This window comes from Plecotus auritus, assembly GCF_963455305.1.
Source record: "Plecotus auritus genome assembly, chromosome: 3".
Taxonomy (NCBI): Eukaryota; Metazoa; Chordata; class Mammalia; order Chiroptera; family Vespertilionidae; genus Plecotus; species Plecotus auritus.
The window spans coordinates 171065344-171082661 of record NC_137772.1 but is presented as its reverse complement, the minus strand read 5'-3'; the positions used below and the strand labels follow the sequence as shown (position 1 = coordinate 171082661).

General features: G+C 36.7%; 1 protein-coding gene across 1 annotated transcript; it reads left to right on the top strand.

The window, feature by feature from the left end:
• Positions 1-4033: 4033 nt before the first annotated feature.
• Positions 4034-4981, top strand: LOC308243351 (olfactory receptor 6C2-like; the record flags this gene model as incomplete). The annotated part of the gene is made up of 1 exon (XM_080658655.1): positions 4034-4981. One exon carries the CDS (start codon positions 4034-4036, stop codon positions 4979-4981), a length of 948 nt encoding a protein of 315 aa, XP_080514781.1.
• Positions 4982-17318: the final 12337 nt, after the last annotated feature.

Genomic DNA, 17318 nt, shown 5'->3' with positions numbered 1-17318 from the left:
CAACCATACAAAGCATGAAACTCTAACCACAATAGAATTAAAACAACAGAAAGACATGAGGAAAATCACCAAATATATGGACACTAACACAAATGTAAATAAAACGTGGGTTCATGAAGAAATCAAAATAGATATTTAAAATATTTTTAAATAAGTTTTAATTAAAGCACAAAATGTCAAAATATGTTGAATACTGCTGAAATATTATTTAGAGCAAAATTAGTAGCACAAAATGCATATGTAAAAAAAAAAAAGACTATCTAAAAAACTTTTTAACCTTTCCACGAAATTAGCAAAAAAAAAAAAAGGAAAAATCAACCAAATCTAAGTAAACAGAAAAAAATAAAAATCATCATAGAAATCAGTTGAAATGGACCAGGAAAACAGTAGATAAAAGTTGTTCCTTAAAGAAAATCAGCAAAGAAGCCACAAAATGCAAGTAGAATTGACCCTTGAACAACATGAGTACACTTATATATGATTTTGGTTTTTTGTTTGTTGCTGTTTCTCAAAACAATGCCTGTGTCATTTTCAGTCTGTGGCTGGGAATCCTTGAATGCAGAAGGGTCAACTGTATGTGCCCCTTACTTTCTCTAAGGGATTTGAACATCCACAAATTTTAGTACCCATAGGGGTCCTGAAACCAATCCCCTGTGAATACTGAGGATAACAGTGGTTAAATTTTGGGAGAGTCTAAAATTATAGGTAGAATTTTGACTGTGAGGGATGGGGGGTTCAGACTCCCTAATCCTAACATTATTCAAGGGTAAAGTGTATAAGTAATGAAGTGATGTAACTATAGATTTTATACATATTAAGAAAGACATAAAGGATTATAATTAAAAGTGCAGCCCTAACCAGTTTGGCTCAGTAGATAGAGCATTGGCCTGTGGACTCAAGGGTCCCAGGTTCGATTCCGGTCAAGGTCATGTACCTTGGTTGTGGGCACATACCCAGTGGGGAGTGTGCAGGAGGCAGCTGATAGATGTTTCTCTCTCATCAATGTTTCTAACTCTCTATCCCTCTCCCTTCCTCTCTGTAAAAAAATCGATAAGATATATTTTTAAAAAAAATAAAAGTGCATATCATAAGCTGACAACTTAGGTAAAATTTGTATTATGTGATAAATAAGATGTTCACTATAATAATAAACGTGTATGTTACTTATTATAGTGAAATATGCATAACACAGAATTTACTATTTTGACCATTTTTTAAGTAAAACTCAGTGGCACTTAGTACATTTATATTGTGAAAACTATAAAAGTATGTTTTGTCTTCAATTATAAGATATGGTTGTAAATTTTTATGCATTTGTGAATAATGCAGTCAGTATATTTGGAGAAAGAAAAATCTGGAAGGATAAGATCTATATGTAAGCATTAGCCTTATACAGGGAGGGGCAAAAGTTTATAGTTGTTCATATGGAAAATATGCCTGGCTGGTGTGACTCAGTGATTGAGCGTCAACCTATGAACCAGGAGTTCACAGTTCCATTCCCAGTCAAGGCACATGCCCAGGTTTCAGGATCGATCCCCAGTAGGGGGAGTGCAGGAAGCAGTCCATCCATTTATCTCTCTCATCAATGTTTCTATCTCTTTATCCCTCTCCTTTCCTGTCTCTCTGGAGAGAGAGAGAGAGAGAGAGAGAGAGAGAGAGAGAGAGAGAGAGAGAGAGAGAGAGAGAGAGAGAGAGAGAGAGAGAGGAGGGGGAAGAAAAGAAAAAATAAATTAGGAAATGAACTAAGTGATTTATATGACACAGTTGTCCTGCCATTTGACCCAGTGATCCCATCTCTAGGAATATATTCTAAGAATCCCAAAGTACCAGTCAGAAAGAATGTATGCACCTCTATTTCATAGCAGCACTATTTACAATAGCTAAGATCTGGAAACAGCCCAAGTGCCCATTAGTAGATGAGTGGATAAAAAAAAAAAAACTGGTTAATTTACACCATGAAATACTATGCAGCTGTAAAAATGAAGGAACTTTTATCCTTTGAGACAGCATGGAGGGACCTGGAGAGTATTATGCTGAGTGAAATAAGCCAGTCAGAGGAAGACAAGTATCACATGATCTCACTCATACGTGGAATCTAATGACTAAAATAAACTGATGAACAAAATAGATCCATAGACATGCAACAGACTGAGGAAACTCAGAGGGAAGTGGAGGGTGGAGGGTGAAGGGTGGCAGGAAGTGAGTAACCAAAAAACTTATATGCATATATGTATAACCCATAGACACAGACAATAGTGCAGTGAAGGACTGGGGAGAAGACAGAGCAAGGTGGAGGCAGTCAATGGGGGAAAGGGGAGACATCTGTAATACTTTCAACAAGATAAATATTTTTAAAATGAAATAAAATAAATGACCTGTGTCAAATGCTACTGCAACATCCTAATTTCTCCAAGGAGTCAGTCCCACGGAAGCCTGTTTTCCTTATGTATTTACCAAACTTCATTACTCAGAAATGAATTAACAATTCTTGATTGTAGGTCACCAAGGACCATTTGTTGTTTTCACTTACTGGCATTTTCTGCAAATTAAAAAGAAAAATCACATTTGACATCATAAAAGCACTTTTCTCTGTCCTGATTATTTAAATTATTATCTCTTCCACCAGTGAAGAGAGTTCTCAGCCTTTAGAGTAATTTTTTTCCTAATGATGGAGATAGTAGGAAAATCTTTGGAGGCTGATAGTAGCACTAAGCCCATCATAAGCAAGTCTGTCCAGTTCGTCGGAAATGGAAAACAAAGCGAACTCTGTATTCCCAGACATCCCAGTGAATGCGAAGACATAAATATTTTTATGAAAATATCACTGTAGCCTTAATATTGCTATATTTAAATAGCCAACAGAAGTTTGATTTCCAAACAGAAGAGTAAGTATGATAGTTTGTCTCTTTGATTAGAATTCCCTTTTAGGATCTAGATTATAATTTCCTCTGACAAGAAAATGGATTTCTGTGATACTTTATATACTCTTACTGTGTTTAAGATATGTTTATGAAATTCATTTTTGAGAATGAATTTCCCTCATGTGAATAACTGTCAATGTCTGGGAGGTTTTTATTCATAAAATACATAAACAAAACTGTATCTTGCTTAATGAGAGAAATATTCAGGGTAACTTTGTATAGACTATTCAACCACAAATTAAAAATAATGAAGTATCTTTATATAGAAATATACAAGCATGCTCTTGCATTCCTCTTTCCACCCCAAAAAGAATAACAAAATGACCGAGGTCACAGCATCTCATTACAGATTCCTGTGTTCATTTTGGACATTTGCTTGGAAGATAGAATAAACATAAATCAATTAGTTACATGTTCTGGTCAGTCTGTTTATTGACTTCTATTATAAAATAAATTGCAATATCATGAAGAAAACATATATTTTCAGCATTAAATAATAGTCAAAACCTGAAGATTTCAATTTGATATGAAATTTAGTGACTAAATTTCCTAAAAAAAATTCTGACTTTTAAGTAAACCATGACCCTCAGTTAGTGATCTTTCTCTATATCAGAAACTTTGTGAACTCGGTGGTCACTATAATTCTGCCCCAATATCCACAGGAACAGAACACAATAAGTTAAACAATAAAGTGGATACTCTCCTATGACAAGATAAACAAGGGGATACTCTCATAAATACACAAGGAGAACATATTTTTTATTAATTGATGTCAGAAAAATGTCAATATTTGACATATTGATTGAATAGTAGGAACATTTGAGTCCCTTCTTAGTGTAGTAACACTGAAGATAATTCATTGAGTGGAAGATGAGGGGGGGAAGAGAAGACAGTCATCATTTGTGTCGGCAACAAAGGTAACACACATAGTCAGTGAAGGTAATGCACATATTCAAGGGGGGAAAAAATGGAGTGTGTAACGGGAAATAGGGGCAAGCCACAGTGCTTAAGGTTGGTCATAAGAATAAAGTTTTAGAACAGTTAAAATAAGCTATAATCTATCAGAAAATCTCTCTGAATATCGCATGCAGATTGGAAGATGTCAGAAGTCCATGATGAGAAACGGTACGGTGACAACATTCATTCTGCTGGGACTGACAGATGACCCTCAGCTGCAGGTTTTTATTTTTATCTTTTTATTTCTCACCTACACCCTGAGTGTAACTGGAAACCTAACCATCATCACACTAACGTCTGTGGATTCTCACCTAAAAACACCTATGTACTTTTTCTTAAAAAATTTCTCCTTTTTGGAGATCTCGTTCACATCTGCCTGTATTCCCAGGTACATGTATAGTATTGCAGTAGGTGACAAGGTCATTACCTACGATGATTGTTTCATCCAAGTGTTTTTTACTGACCTCTGTGGAGTGACAGAATTTTTTCTTCTGGCTGCCATGTCCTATGACCGCTACGTGGCCATCTGCAAGCCCCTGCATTATACAACCATCATGAGCAGCAAGGTCTGCCAGACTCTTATCATTAGCTGTTGGATGTCTGGTTTATGTGTCATAATCCCACCACTTAGCCTGGGTTTAACTCTAATATTTTGTGACTCTAACATGCTTGATCATTTTTTCTGTGACGCATTTCCCTTAGTGAAAATCTCATGCTCAGACACATGGCTCATCGAACAGACAGTCATAATCTGTGCTGTCCTGACCCTGAATATGACTCTTACTTGTGTTGTTCTGTCATATGCTTCCATCATCAAGACAATTCTGAGATTCCCTTCTGTTCAGCAAAGGAAAAAGGCCTTCTCCACCTGTTCTTCCCACATGATTGTGGTTTCCATCACCTACGGCACATGCATTTTCATCTATATGAATCCTGCAGCAAAGGAGCAAGTGACCATTAATAAAGTAGTTTCACTGCTCATTTCTTCTGTTTCACCTCTGTTAAACCCATTTATTTATACACTGAGAAACAATCAGGTTAAGAAAGCCTTCAAGGATTCCATCAAAAGAATTGTTTTGCTCTCTTCTAATAAAAGGAAATAATATTTTCAGACATCTCAAAAACAAGGACACATTGTATTTTTGAAGTTTATAATCTTGTTTGTTTTTTAACAATATATACATGAGTTACTTTAATTTTCTCAACATTTCTTTTTTTAATTTCTTTGTTGATTAAGATATTACATAATCCTTATCCCCCCCCCCATTACCCTCCCAACACCCCACTCATGCCCTCACCCTGCTGTTGTCTGTGCCTATTGGTTAGGCTTATAAGCATCCTTTGGTTGTTATCTCCCCGTTACCCCCACCCTCCCCTACCTTCCCTCTGAGGTTTGACAGTCTCAACATTTCTTCAACTAAACTCCCATTGAACCCTGCTCAAGCCATTTTTGTATCTTCATTTTTTCAAACTAATATATGATAGTTTTCTATGTCAATTTATTTAAAATTTTTAAAATAAATTAACTTCCAAATACTATTTTAATATATGTAAAAGTCATTCCTTGGGAAAATATAGGGTAAAATGCTTCGTAGCTCTACTCAAAATGCACACAATAGTGATACCTAAACATGTGTAAAAGAGTAATTTTGTGTATAATGTCTAAAACAGATGAAAAATCACAAGTTAAAATACATGTGAAAGATTCATAGCACATCTAATATTGATAAAACAGAGGAAAATATTACTACCATGAACACAGAAATACTGGATAAAAATGAGTAAATATTCATTTGAATCTATAGCTAAAATATTGCAAACTCATAAATAGGAGATGTCAAAATTATTCAACTCTTAGTAGAGCAATAAATGTATAAAATGACTTGTGGGTACTCAGAAGATTATAGACTGGGGATGGGAATAAGAGATTGCATTATGGATCGCAAAGGTTTAGGTTTAAAGTCTCAAGATTAGTAGAGCACTTGAAATGACACAATAGCTGCACATGCAATGAAAGTTTGAATTAGAAAACCATGCTAGTGTAAGTATTAAAATGCTTGGTTTATCTCTTCTTATCCACCCATCCCCACATCTAGGTATGTCAGTCTGTTCCATGCCTCCATGCTTCAGGTCTTATTTTGCTGGTCAATCCATTTTGTTCATTAGATTCCATAAATAAGTGAGATCATGTGGTATTTGTCTTTCTCAGATTGGCTTATTTCACTTTACATAATAGTCTCCAGGTCCATCCATGCTGTTCCAAATGGTAAGAGATCCGTCTTTTTTACAGCTGCCTAGTATTCCGTTTTGTAAATGTCCCAAGCTTTTTTATTCATTCATCTACTGATGGGTATTTGGGTTGTTTCCAAATCTTAGCTATTGTAAATAACACTGCTATGAACATAGGGGTGCATATATTATTTCTGATGGGTGTTTCAGGCTTTTTAGGACATATTCCCAGAAGTGGGATGGCTGGGTCAAACGGAAGTTCCATTTTTAAATTTTGAGAAAACTCCATACTTTTTTCCACAGTGGCTACACCAATCTGCATTCCCACCAGCAGTGCACGAGGGTTTCCTTTTCTCCGCATCCTCACCGGCACTTGTTGTTGTTTTTAATAGTGATACACAGCTTAATTGTATTTCTTACAATTCATGCTGTCTTCAAAATGATGAAATTTGGCATATCTGTTTTTTATCCAGAGGGCATATTTACATATCCTGAAAACTCAAGAAACTTTAATAGAAAATTAATGGAATTAATAAGGGAATTTGATGTTTTAACTGAAAAAATTAATAAATATTTTAAAATCAGTGGACTTGAATAACAATAAACAACAGGAAATCAATCAGCATATATTATTTAAGTCACACAGTCATAAAAACTTAATTACGGCCCTAGCTAGTTTGGCTCAGTGGATAGAGCGTCAACCTGCAGACTGAAAGGTCCCAGGTTAGATTCTGGTTAAGGCACATGCCCAGGTTGTGGGCTCGATCCCCAGTGAGGGGTGTGCAGAAGGCAGCCGATCAATGGTTATGTATCATCATTGATGTTTCTATCTCTCTCTCCTCCCTTCCTCCCTTCCTCTCTGAAATCAATAAAAATATATACTTTTTAAAAACTTAATTACCAAGAGAATAAATTTAACAAAAAGTACAGTATACATATAAATAAAGTATAATATCTATTCGAAAGTATGAAATGTGATTAAAACAAAAAAGAGCAATCAATATTCTTGGTTGGAAAATTTAAATATGAGCATATATATGTGTGTATGTATATATTATTTAGGTATGGTAGGAACATTTATTTATTTATTTGCACATAGAATATTAAGCACATAGAATATTAAAGGAAGGCAAATTTTAATGCAGGTTATCTGAAGCACGAACTAAGATATACAATCAGAAAGACAAAAGGAAAAAATCAAGCTTTATTCATGGTGGCCAAGACATGGAAACAACCAAAGTGTCCTTCAATAGATGATTTGAAAAAGATGTTGTGGTACATATATACAATGGAATACTACTCAGCCACAAGAAAAGATTAAATACTGCCATTTACAATATTATGGATGGACCTTGAGAATATTATGCTAAGAAAAATAAGTCAATCAGAAAAAGCTAAGAACCATGTGATTTCCCTCATATGTGGGATATAAAACAGAAACTCATAGACACAAACAACAGTTTGGTGATTACCAGAGGGGAGGGGACTGGGGAAGTAATAAAGGGTAAAGAGGGCCAAATATATGGTGATGTAATGTGATTTGACTTTGGGTGGTGAACACACAATGCAATATATAGATGATGTATCATAGAGATGTACACTTGAAACCTATATAACCTTATTAACCAATGTCATCTAAATACATTGAATTTAAAAATAAGTAAACCCTAGCCGGTTTGGTTCAGTGGATAGATCATCAGCCTGTGGACCGTAGGGTCCTGGGTTTGATTCCGGTCAAGGGCACGTAATTTGGTTGCAGGCTCCTCCCCGCCCAGACCCTGGTTGAGACGCATGTAGGAGGCAACCAATCGATGTATTTCTCTCACATCACTGTTTCTCTCTGTCTTTCCCTCTCTCTTCCACTCTCTCTAAAAATCGATGGAAAAATATCCTTGGGTGAGAATTTTTTTAAAATAATAATAGAAAGAAAGAAAAGAAGGAAGGAAGGAAGGAAGGAAGGAAGGAAGGAAGGAAGGAAGGAAGGGAGGGAGGGAGGGAGGGAGGGAGGGAGGGAGGGAGGGAGGAAGGAAGGAAGGAAGGAAGGAAGGAAGGAAGGAAGGAAGGAAGAAAGGAAGGAATGAAGGGAAGGAGGGAGGGAGGTAAGGAGGTATAATCCCAGTTATATACATTTTTTTCTTTTCAAATAGATTTCTATCTACACAATGATAGAATATCAAACATCTGTTACCAAGGAAAAAAAATATGCTGTAATTTATTTTTGTTAACACTAATTCAGTATAAATAAATTTAAAATGTAAAAAATAAAAGTCCTTTGAACATGTAAATGTTACACAGTATACAATGGAATATTATTCAGCCATAAAGAGAAAAAAAATATGCCATTTGCCACAACATGGATGGATCTTGAGAATATCATGCTAAGAAAAATATGTCAGAGAAAGTTAAGAATCATATGATCTCATTCATAATCAGCATATAAAACAGGAAGAAAATCTGACTTCAGGTGGTGGGCACACAATGCAATATACAGATGATGTATCATTGAATTGTACACTTATAATCTTATGAACCAATGTCATCCCAATAAATTTAAATTTTAAAAAATTGATGCCAGGCTCAAAAGTATACATATGGTATAATTCAACTACATAAAACTCTACAAAATCCAATACACTTTGTATTACTGAATCTATAATTACAGAAAGTAGGTGGCTAGTTGCCTGGTGCTGAAGATGGGGTAAATGATAAGAAAGGACATAAAAAAATTGAAGGGGAAAGATGGAATTATTTGGCTTTATTGTGATTCTGGTTATAGAGACATATACATTTGTCAAAACTCATCAAACTGTACAATTAAATTTAGTACATTTTATTCTATGTAAATTACACCTCAAGAAAAATCTGAAACCCAACCTTGATCTTGACCAGTTCTTGGTTAAAATGAGGTAATAATCCTTATATTCTATAAAGGAAAAAATGCTAATTAATAATATAAATGTATATCCAAAAGCACTCTGATATTCTTAATTTGAAAGAATATCTTAATTACTTTATTAGTCATCCAATTCATTGAAGAAATGTTGCTTCTAGTGATTGTTCTGACAATATTCAAAAAAATATAAATTGTACAAGTATCCTTCTTGTAGATCTTTTTATAATTGTGACAAGTAGAAAAGAATTTAAAATGGTTCAGAAGGGACTAAAGTGGTGGATAACTATAGAACTACATTTTTTAAAAAATTCTGAAACATTGTAAAGAGTATATATTCAAAGTTTGACTTAAGCTCTGATGCTACACTTATAGGGTGCACTGAAATTAAATGGAATTAAAATGATGCATGGCAATTATTATTAAGTTAAAAATAGATTCATATATATCTAAGTATAATGCAATTTATAATGTATCAAAGAATTATACACTCAAATCTATATAATCTTATTAATGTTGCCCCAATCAATTTAATTAAAACTAAACAAATAAAATAGCATGCAGCAAACTATACACTGAGTGGCCAGATTATTATGATCTCTGAACGCATAATAATCTGGTCACTCAGTGTGTGTGTGTGTGTGTGTGTGTGTGTATATCTAATAAAAGAGTAATATGCAAATTGACCATCACTCCAAGACACAAGATGGCCGCCCCCTTGTGGTCAAAGATGGCTGCCCCCATGTGGACACAAGATGGCTGCCACAAGATATATGTGGCAGCCATCTTGTGTCCACATGGGGGCAGCCATATTTGGGGGCAGCCTCATGCAGAGGAGGGCAGTTGTGGGCAGTTAGGAGTGACCAGGCGAGCAGAGGAGGGCAGTTGTGGGTGATCAGGCCAGCAGGGAGGGCAGTTGGGTGGGACCAGGCCTGCAGGGTAGGGCAGTTGGGAGGGGACCAGGCCTGCTGGGGAAGACAGTTGGGGGGGGGGGGGGCCAGGCCTGTAGGGAGGGCAGTTGGGGGGGACCAGGCCTGCAGGGGAGGGTAGTTGGGGATGACCAGGCCAGCAGGGGAGGGGAGTTGGGGGCGACCAGGCCTGCGGGGGAGGGCAGTTAGGGATGACCAGGCAGGCAGGGGAGGGCAGTTAGGGTCAATCGGCCTGCCGTGGAGCAGTTAGGCATTGATCAGGCTGGCAGGGAAGTGGTTAGGGGGTGATCAGGCTGGCAGGCAGAAGCAGTTAGGGGCAATCAGGCAGGCAGGCGAGCAGTTGGGAGCCAGCCTGGATTGTGAGAGAGATGTCCGACCACCCATTTAGGTCTGATTCCTGTGGGATCAGGCCTAAATGGGCCATCGGACATCCCTCAAGGAGTCCCAAATTGGATAGGGTGCAGGCTGGTCTGAGGGACACCACCCCTGTGCATGAATTTTGTGCATCAGGCCTCTAGTGTGTGTGTGTGTGTGTGTGTGTGTGTGTGTGTGTGTGTGTGTGTGTGTACTATATTATATTAGAGGCCCAGAACATGAATTTGTGCATGGTTGGGGTCTGGCCAGCCTGGCCAGGGGGAGGGGACATGGGCAGTTAGCTGGCCTGCCTGCTGGTCACCTCCTGGTTGAGGGGACAATTTGCATGTTAGCCTTTTATTATATAGGATGTACATTGAGTGGCCAGCTTATTATGTGTTCAGAGATCATAATAATCTGGCCACTCAGTGTATATCTCAATTTTATATGTTTTAATTAATGTTCACACATTTGCAATTATGGTATGTCATATATATGGACATATTTGCAGGAGGAAATTTATGGAAGGTTATGCTCCAAAATATTAGCTTTTGTTATCTTTTCTTTTAGTTATTTTCCTTGTACTTCTGCCTAGCATTTTTCCTTATTTTATCAAATGTCTTAGGAATATACTCATTTCATAAATATTAGTAAAGGAAAAAATGAATTTCTATGAGCTTTTAACTACCTTACATGACAAAGATAAATTTTAAAAAACAGAACTAATGGAGAAACCAAGATGGTGGCATAGGTAAGCACCTAAACTGCTGCCTCGCACAACAATTTCAAAACTACAACTAAAAGACAGAATGGACATCATTCAGAACCACAGGAAGGCTGGCTGAGTAGAAATTCTACAACTAGAAGGAAAGAGGAAAGCTCACAGAGAATCAGAGGAGCAGCAAAGGGCTGAGGTACGGAGACGCGTGCAGAGAGGAAGGGTGACTGAGTGCCTGACTGACTTTCTCTGGCAGGAGGGGGAAGGAAGCCCCCAATTGCACTGAACCCTAGTTCCAACTGCACTGAACCCCAGTTCCAGGTGAGCCCCTGGGGACCCCCGCTCTTACAGGGGGAATCTGGACTGTCAGGCGGAAACTCAGGGGAGCCGCGGAAGGCAGAGGTCTGGAGGCGCGCATGCAAGGGCAGGGCTGACGGGAAGCCAAGACTGTCTGCTCCGCACTGAGACTCCGTCCCATCCAAGCTGAGCACAGAGGCTTTTGCAATTTTTCAAGTCTAATCCTATAAGGCTATCTCCAGCACCGAACTTGTCCCAGCATAGACACAGCTGATCCTCACAGACAACTGGCCTGGAGGTCTATTCCTCCCAGTGATACCAACAACAATCAAGACTTAACTACAACAAGGCTGTACACACAGTCCACAAAGGGGTGCACCAAGAGTGTCCACCTCAGGTTAACTGGGGAGGCTGACCCACTGGACCATATAGGAAACCTAGCACACAAAGCTACTCTACCAACTCAGGGAAGCAACGATAATGCGGAAACAAAGAAACAGATCACAAATGAAAGAAATGGAGGAAAACAAACGACGGATATAAAATTCAAAACCACGGTTATAAGGCTTTTCAAGAATATCCTAGAAAAGGCCAATAAATTTAGAGAGACCCTCGAGGATATAAAAAAGGACCAACTAGAAATTAAAGATAAACTGACTGAAATAAAAAATATTATACAGAGACCCAACAGCAGACTAGAGGAACGCAAAGATCAAGTCAAAGATTTGAAATACAAAAAAACAAAAAACACTCAACTGGAAAAGAAAAAAGAAAAAAGAATCCAAAAAGTTGAAGATAGTGTAAGAAGTCTCAGGGACAACTTCAAGCGTACCAACATCAGAATTATGGGGGTGCCAGAAGAAGACAGAGAGCAAGATACTGAAAACCTATTTGAAGAAATAATGACTGAAAACTTCCCCCACCTGGTGAAAGAAATAGACTTACAAGTCCAGGAAGCACAGAGAACCCCAAAAAAAGAGAATCCAAAGAGGACCACACCAAGACACATCATAATTAAAATGCCAAGGGCAAAAGACAAAGAGAGAATATTAAAAGCAGCAAGAGAGAAACAGTTAACTACCTACAAGGGAGCAGCTGATTTCTCAACAGAAACTATGCAGGCCAGACAGGAGTGGCAAGAAATTTTCAAAGTGATGAATAGCAAGAACCTACAACCAAGATTACCCTACCCAGCAAAGTTATCATTCAGAATGGAAGGTCAGAAAAAGAGCTTCACAGATAAGAAAAAGCTAAAGGAGTTCATCAGCACCAAACCAGTATTATATGAAATGCTGAAAGGTATTCTTTAAGAAGAGGAAGAAGAAAAAAGTAAAGATAAAAATTGTGAACAACAAATATGTATCTATCAACAAGTGAACCTAAAAATCAAGTGAATTAAAAATCTGAGGAACAAAATAAATTGGTGAATATAATAGAATTAGGGGCATAGAAAGGGAGTGGACTGATAATTCTCAGGGGGAAATGGTATGGGGGGTGCAGGAAAAGACTGGACAAAAATCGTACACCTATGGATGAGGACAGTGGGGGTGGGGAGGTAAAGGCCGAGGGTGGGGTGGGAACTGGGTGGAGGGGAGCTATGGGGGGGGGGAAGGAGAAACAATTGTAATAATCTGAACAATAAAGATTTATTAAATTTAAAAAAAAACAGAACTAATTTTTTTTATTAGATTCATATTATTTTCCTACCAGTCTCATTTAAATGATTCTGTTGCTTTCACCGGTCCCTAAGGACTGTGTTGTTTGATTTTTTTTTCCCAAAAGTTTATTACACAAATGATTCATTAGTGATTTTTGAACTTGGTCACCAAGGGCCCTTTTATTAAACAACTTTCCTGCAGATTTGGCAAATAAACAAATATTAAGCTTGAAATTGGAAAAACCTCTCTCCAAGAGAAGATAGTTCAGAACATCAACCTTCCAAAACTACTGGCATTTTCTCTGTACTGGCATTTTTTTTTACCAATCAAGACTAAAAGAAAATATTTTTATGGCTATGCAGCACATCTGTCGTGAAGAAATGTATGCAACTGATTGAAGATGGGAACCCAAGTCATTCCAGACTTCTGTAACTGTGGGCCTGGATTCAGTCAGTAGTGAGCAGAAACTCTCATGCAAGTTTTCAACATTACATTCATTTTCAAATTTGTATCTGTAAGAATAATAATGGTAGTTAAACATCTCATCAAAAAGAGGCTATGACTAACTGTTAGACGTATAAATATGCTATTTTTTATCTTTTCAGTTATATTCTCTCTGGATGAGATTGGGTCATATTTATCTCTAAGAAATAGATTTCCTCTTACGTATAAAACTGAAAGATGTGAGTTTTAATATGGCTTTTAATGAAATGTTAATTTTAGAAAGCATTATTCTTGGATAATTTGTATTAATTGGTGTGACCAATTTTTAACTTTATTTTTATTTTTGACACTATTACAGTTGTCCTCATTTTCTCCCCTTTGCCCATCTCCACCCAGGCCCTGACCCCCCTTTCCTCTGGCCATCACCACACTGTTGTCTGTGTCTATGGGTCATACATATATGTTCTTTGACTAATCCCTTTACCTTCTTTCATCCAGTCCCCGCTTCCCCGCTCCCCTCCAAAAGCTCAGTCTGTTCCATGTATCCATGCCTCTGTTTCTATCTTGTTCATCAGTTTATTTTGTTCATCAGATTCCATAAATGGTGTGACCAGTTTTATGCCACAACAAGTAGGACATCATCTAAAGGTAGTATAACTTGAGGGACATGAAGAAGCAATATTCTCCCAACAGAAAAAAAAAATCGATTGACAAATAGGCTCACATTGCATCATCTCGTTAGAAATAAAAAAAAATAAAATAAGTTCTTTAACTATAATAGAAACAATAACCAGGCAATAATAATCTAAATAAAACATTACTCAACACCTGCATTATAATATCAGAGTTCTCATGGGGAAAAAAACAGTTTTAGCGACTAGAAGAAAAAGTGATATTATAACGAAATACTATTCAAAGTCAGTTAGGCTGCATTAGTTGCCTCAGAGAAGCAAAGGGAGGGAGGATCCTTCAGTGCATCTCAAAATGATCTGTTGTAAATTTCAGGTGTGGAGCGACATTCCCTGGGAGCATCCTAGGGCTGAAGCAAACCATGAGCAAGTCCATGCCCCTTCTCTGTGATAGTGACTTCCATTACTGGGATTTACCTCCAGAACTTACACACATTGTCAAAGTTGACATTTTCCCTGCTCCATATGGAGGGAATACCATAAAGTAATATAGCAAAACTTTTCACATAATCAACCAATCAGTGGCTCCAGCACAAATTGTAGGCAGCTTTTTCTTTTGACTCAATTTTTTTAATATTTTAGAAGCTGATACAGTATTCAGTTTGTGCTAGTTGAGAAAAAAACTGTAGGCAACATACTGCCACAAATTTAGAACGTCAAAATCCTCAACTTCCGGTTTTAACACTCTACTGAGAGATGCATCAGGAAAGCAAAAGCAGTATCAATGAATATACAGATATTCCTCTGATTGGCAGAAAAGGCAAGGAGGGGAAGACAATTATCGCTTTTTTCAAGAATAAAGGTAATGGATTTGATCTGAGTAGTGGTTTTTCATGATAAGAATTACTACACTAGCCAGGAAAAAAAAAAAAAAACTTCAAAAAAAAAGTCTAAATGTTAGACTCAAATTATAGCAAATTAAATAAGTAAATTCACTTCAAATATGAATAATGTAGTTTCAGGTGGAAAATTTTACTTAAATTTTTACCAGTAATTATTTTAGGCATTGAATATATATGGAACTGTGTTACTTATAGGTTCTGTTCTAGTTAAAAAGCACCAGTTTAAATCTCAAAGCAATGTACATCCGCAGGGTAGTACTAAAATTGGAGTAAGAATTGATTGCTCTGGATGACACCCAACCTCTGTTTCAGAGTTTCATTAAACTCCAGAAAGAATAGATACTTAAACAAACAAACAAACAAAAAACAATGACCAAGCATTTGCATCTCAACTGGGGTTTGGGGGACAGAGATAAGTGAAGAAAAAATTACTCCAGATAGGCAAACCATGTAAAGTGATTGCTTCAATGCACAGCCAAATTTATTAGATTAATTATAAGAAACACAGGAAAGAAACAGGAGGGAAGTGTGGACATTCTTATGTTTGAGGTATACTAGTATTTGACTACATTCCTGACATTCTGAAGAGCAATTATTTTTGGCGATCAAGCAATTAGGCATTCAAGATAATATCCACTAACTGTACTTGTTAAATTAAAGGAACTAAAAGAAGAGACTGAAAATATGAACATAATAGAGACAAGAAAGGAGAAAAAAAATCCAGAAATTAGAAATTTAAAAGTGGGGGGAGAAGGTGGATGTTAAGATAAATTATAGCCAAAGAACATATATGCTTAACCCATGGACTCAGACAACAGTGTGGTTATGTCCTGAGGGAGGAGTGTGGGGGCCGGGTAAAGATGGGTAAAGGTGTGGGGGGAGAGGGGGCAATGGGAGACATCTGTAATAGTGTCAACAATAAATAAATGAAAATTCATCATTCTTACAATCTGAAGGGGGGAAAAAGATAAATTATGAGAGAATGTTATGAATAGTGTGGTCAAAGTTACTCATTCCACATAGAAGCCTATAACTATTTTATACCAAAAAAATAGGTATTTGATAAACTTTAGCAAAAATCATATATTAGAATGGTGGCAGCAAAAGTGTGATTACAATACGGTGAAAAATGAATGGCTGGTGAATAACAAAAGGAAAATAACTGAGAACCAGGAAATAGAAATAGTGAGAATATATTTATTAGTTATTATGAGCTAGGCACTTTTCTAAATTTCAGATACATATAAATTTAATTTTTTAAAACAGCATTTAAAGTGGGGAATGTAACTAGTATTTACAGTTGATTTTTTTGTACTTTAGTAACATTGGTACCAAGATGTTGGAATGTATACATCTTCACTAAACAGATGAAAGATTAAAAAAACAGTGGTGATGATGTCATGTAATCCTGTGAATGTCACACCCAACATATCTTAACATTCTAAACAACATATTTCTCACCAGAATACTATGGTCTGTGCATAGACAATGACTATACACTGAGTGGCCAGATTATTATGATCTCTGAATGTATAATAATCTGGCCACTTAGTGTGTGTGTGTGTGTGTGTGTGTGTGTGTGTGTGTGTGTGTGTGTGTATTTTAGAGGCCCGGTGCATGAATTCGTGCATGGGTGGTCCTGCCAGCCTGGCCAGGGGGATGGCACATGGGCAGTTTGCCGGCCTGCCTACTGGTCGAACTCCTGGTCGAGGGGACAATTTGCATATTAGCCTTTTATTATATAGGATATACACTGAGTGGCCAAATTATTATGCATTCAGAGATCATAATAATCTGGCCACTCAGTGTAAATCTTAAAAAGAAAGTCTAAAAGAGAGGAGAAGAAATGAATGATGAAAATGTTGTTTAGAGATTAAAACATGAGTTTAAAAAATTACAATAATGCTAAACAAAATCTTAAGCAATGGGCTGGAAAGCCCATATAGTAAGCCCCAAACTATTTGTATTATATTCGCACTTTATCAATATTCAACTACAAAGAAAAAGATTGAAGTGTAAGATTTGGCTTTAGGGTTTAACTTTAGTTAGCAGAAAAATATAACTATGTGAGTAATTCCAAACCAGTGTGCAGATAAAAATAAAACATAAATTAGGAATAAAAAGTAGAAAGGGACACATAATTTATAATTTTTTGGAATGTGGTATACATAAAGTAATCTGATTTTTTAAAATATTCCTTGAAATTATCAAAACATACACTGTGGAACTTAATAATAATAAAGATAATAATATTTATAACCAAAAGTTGTTTTTTTTAAATATATATTTTATTGATTTTTTTACAGAGAGGGATAGAGAGTTAGAAACATCGATGAGAGAGAAAGATCGATCAGCTGCCTCCTGCACAACCCCTACTGGGGATGTGCCCA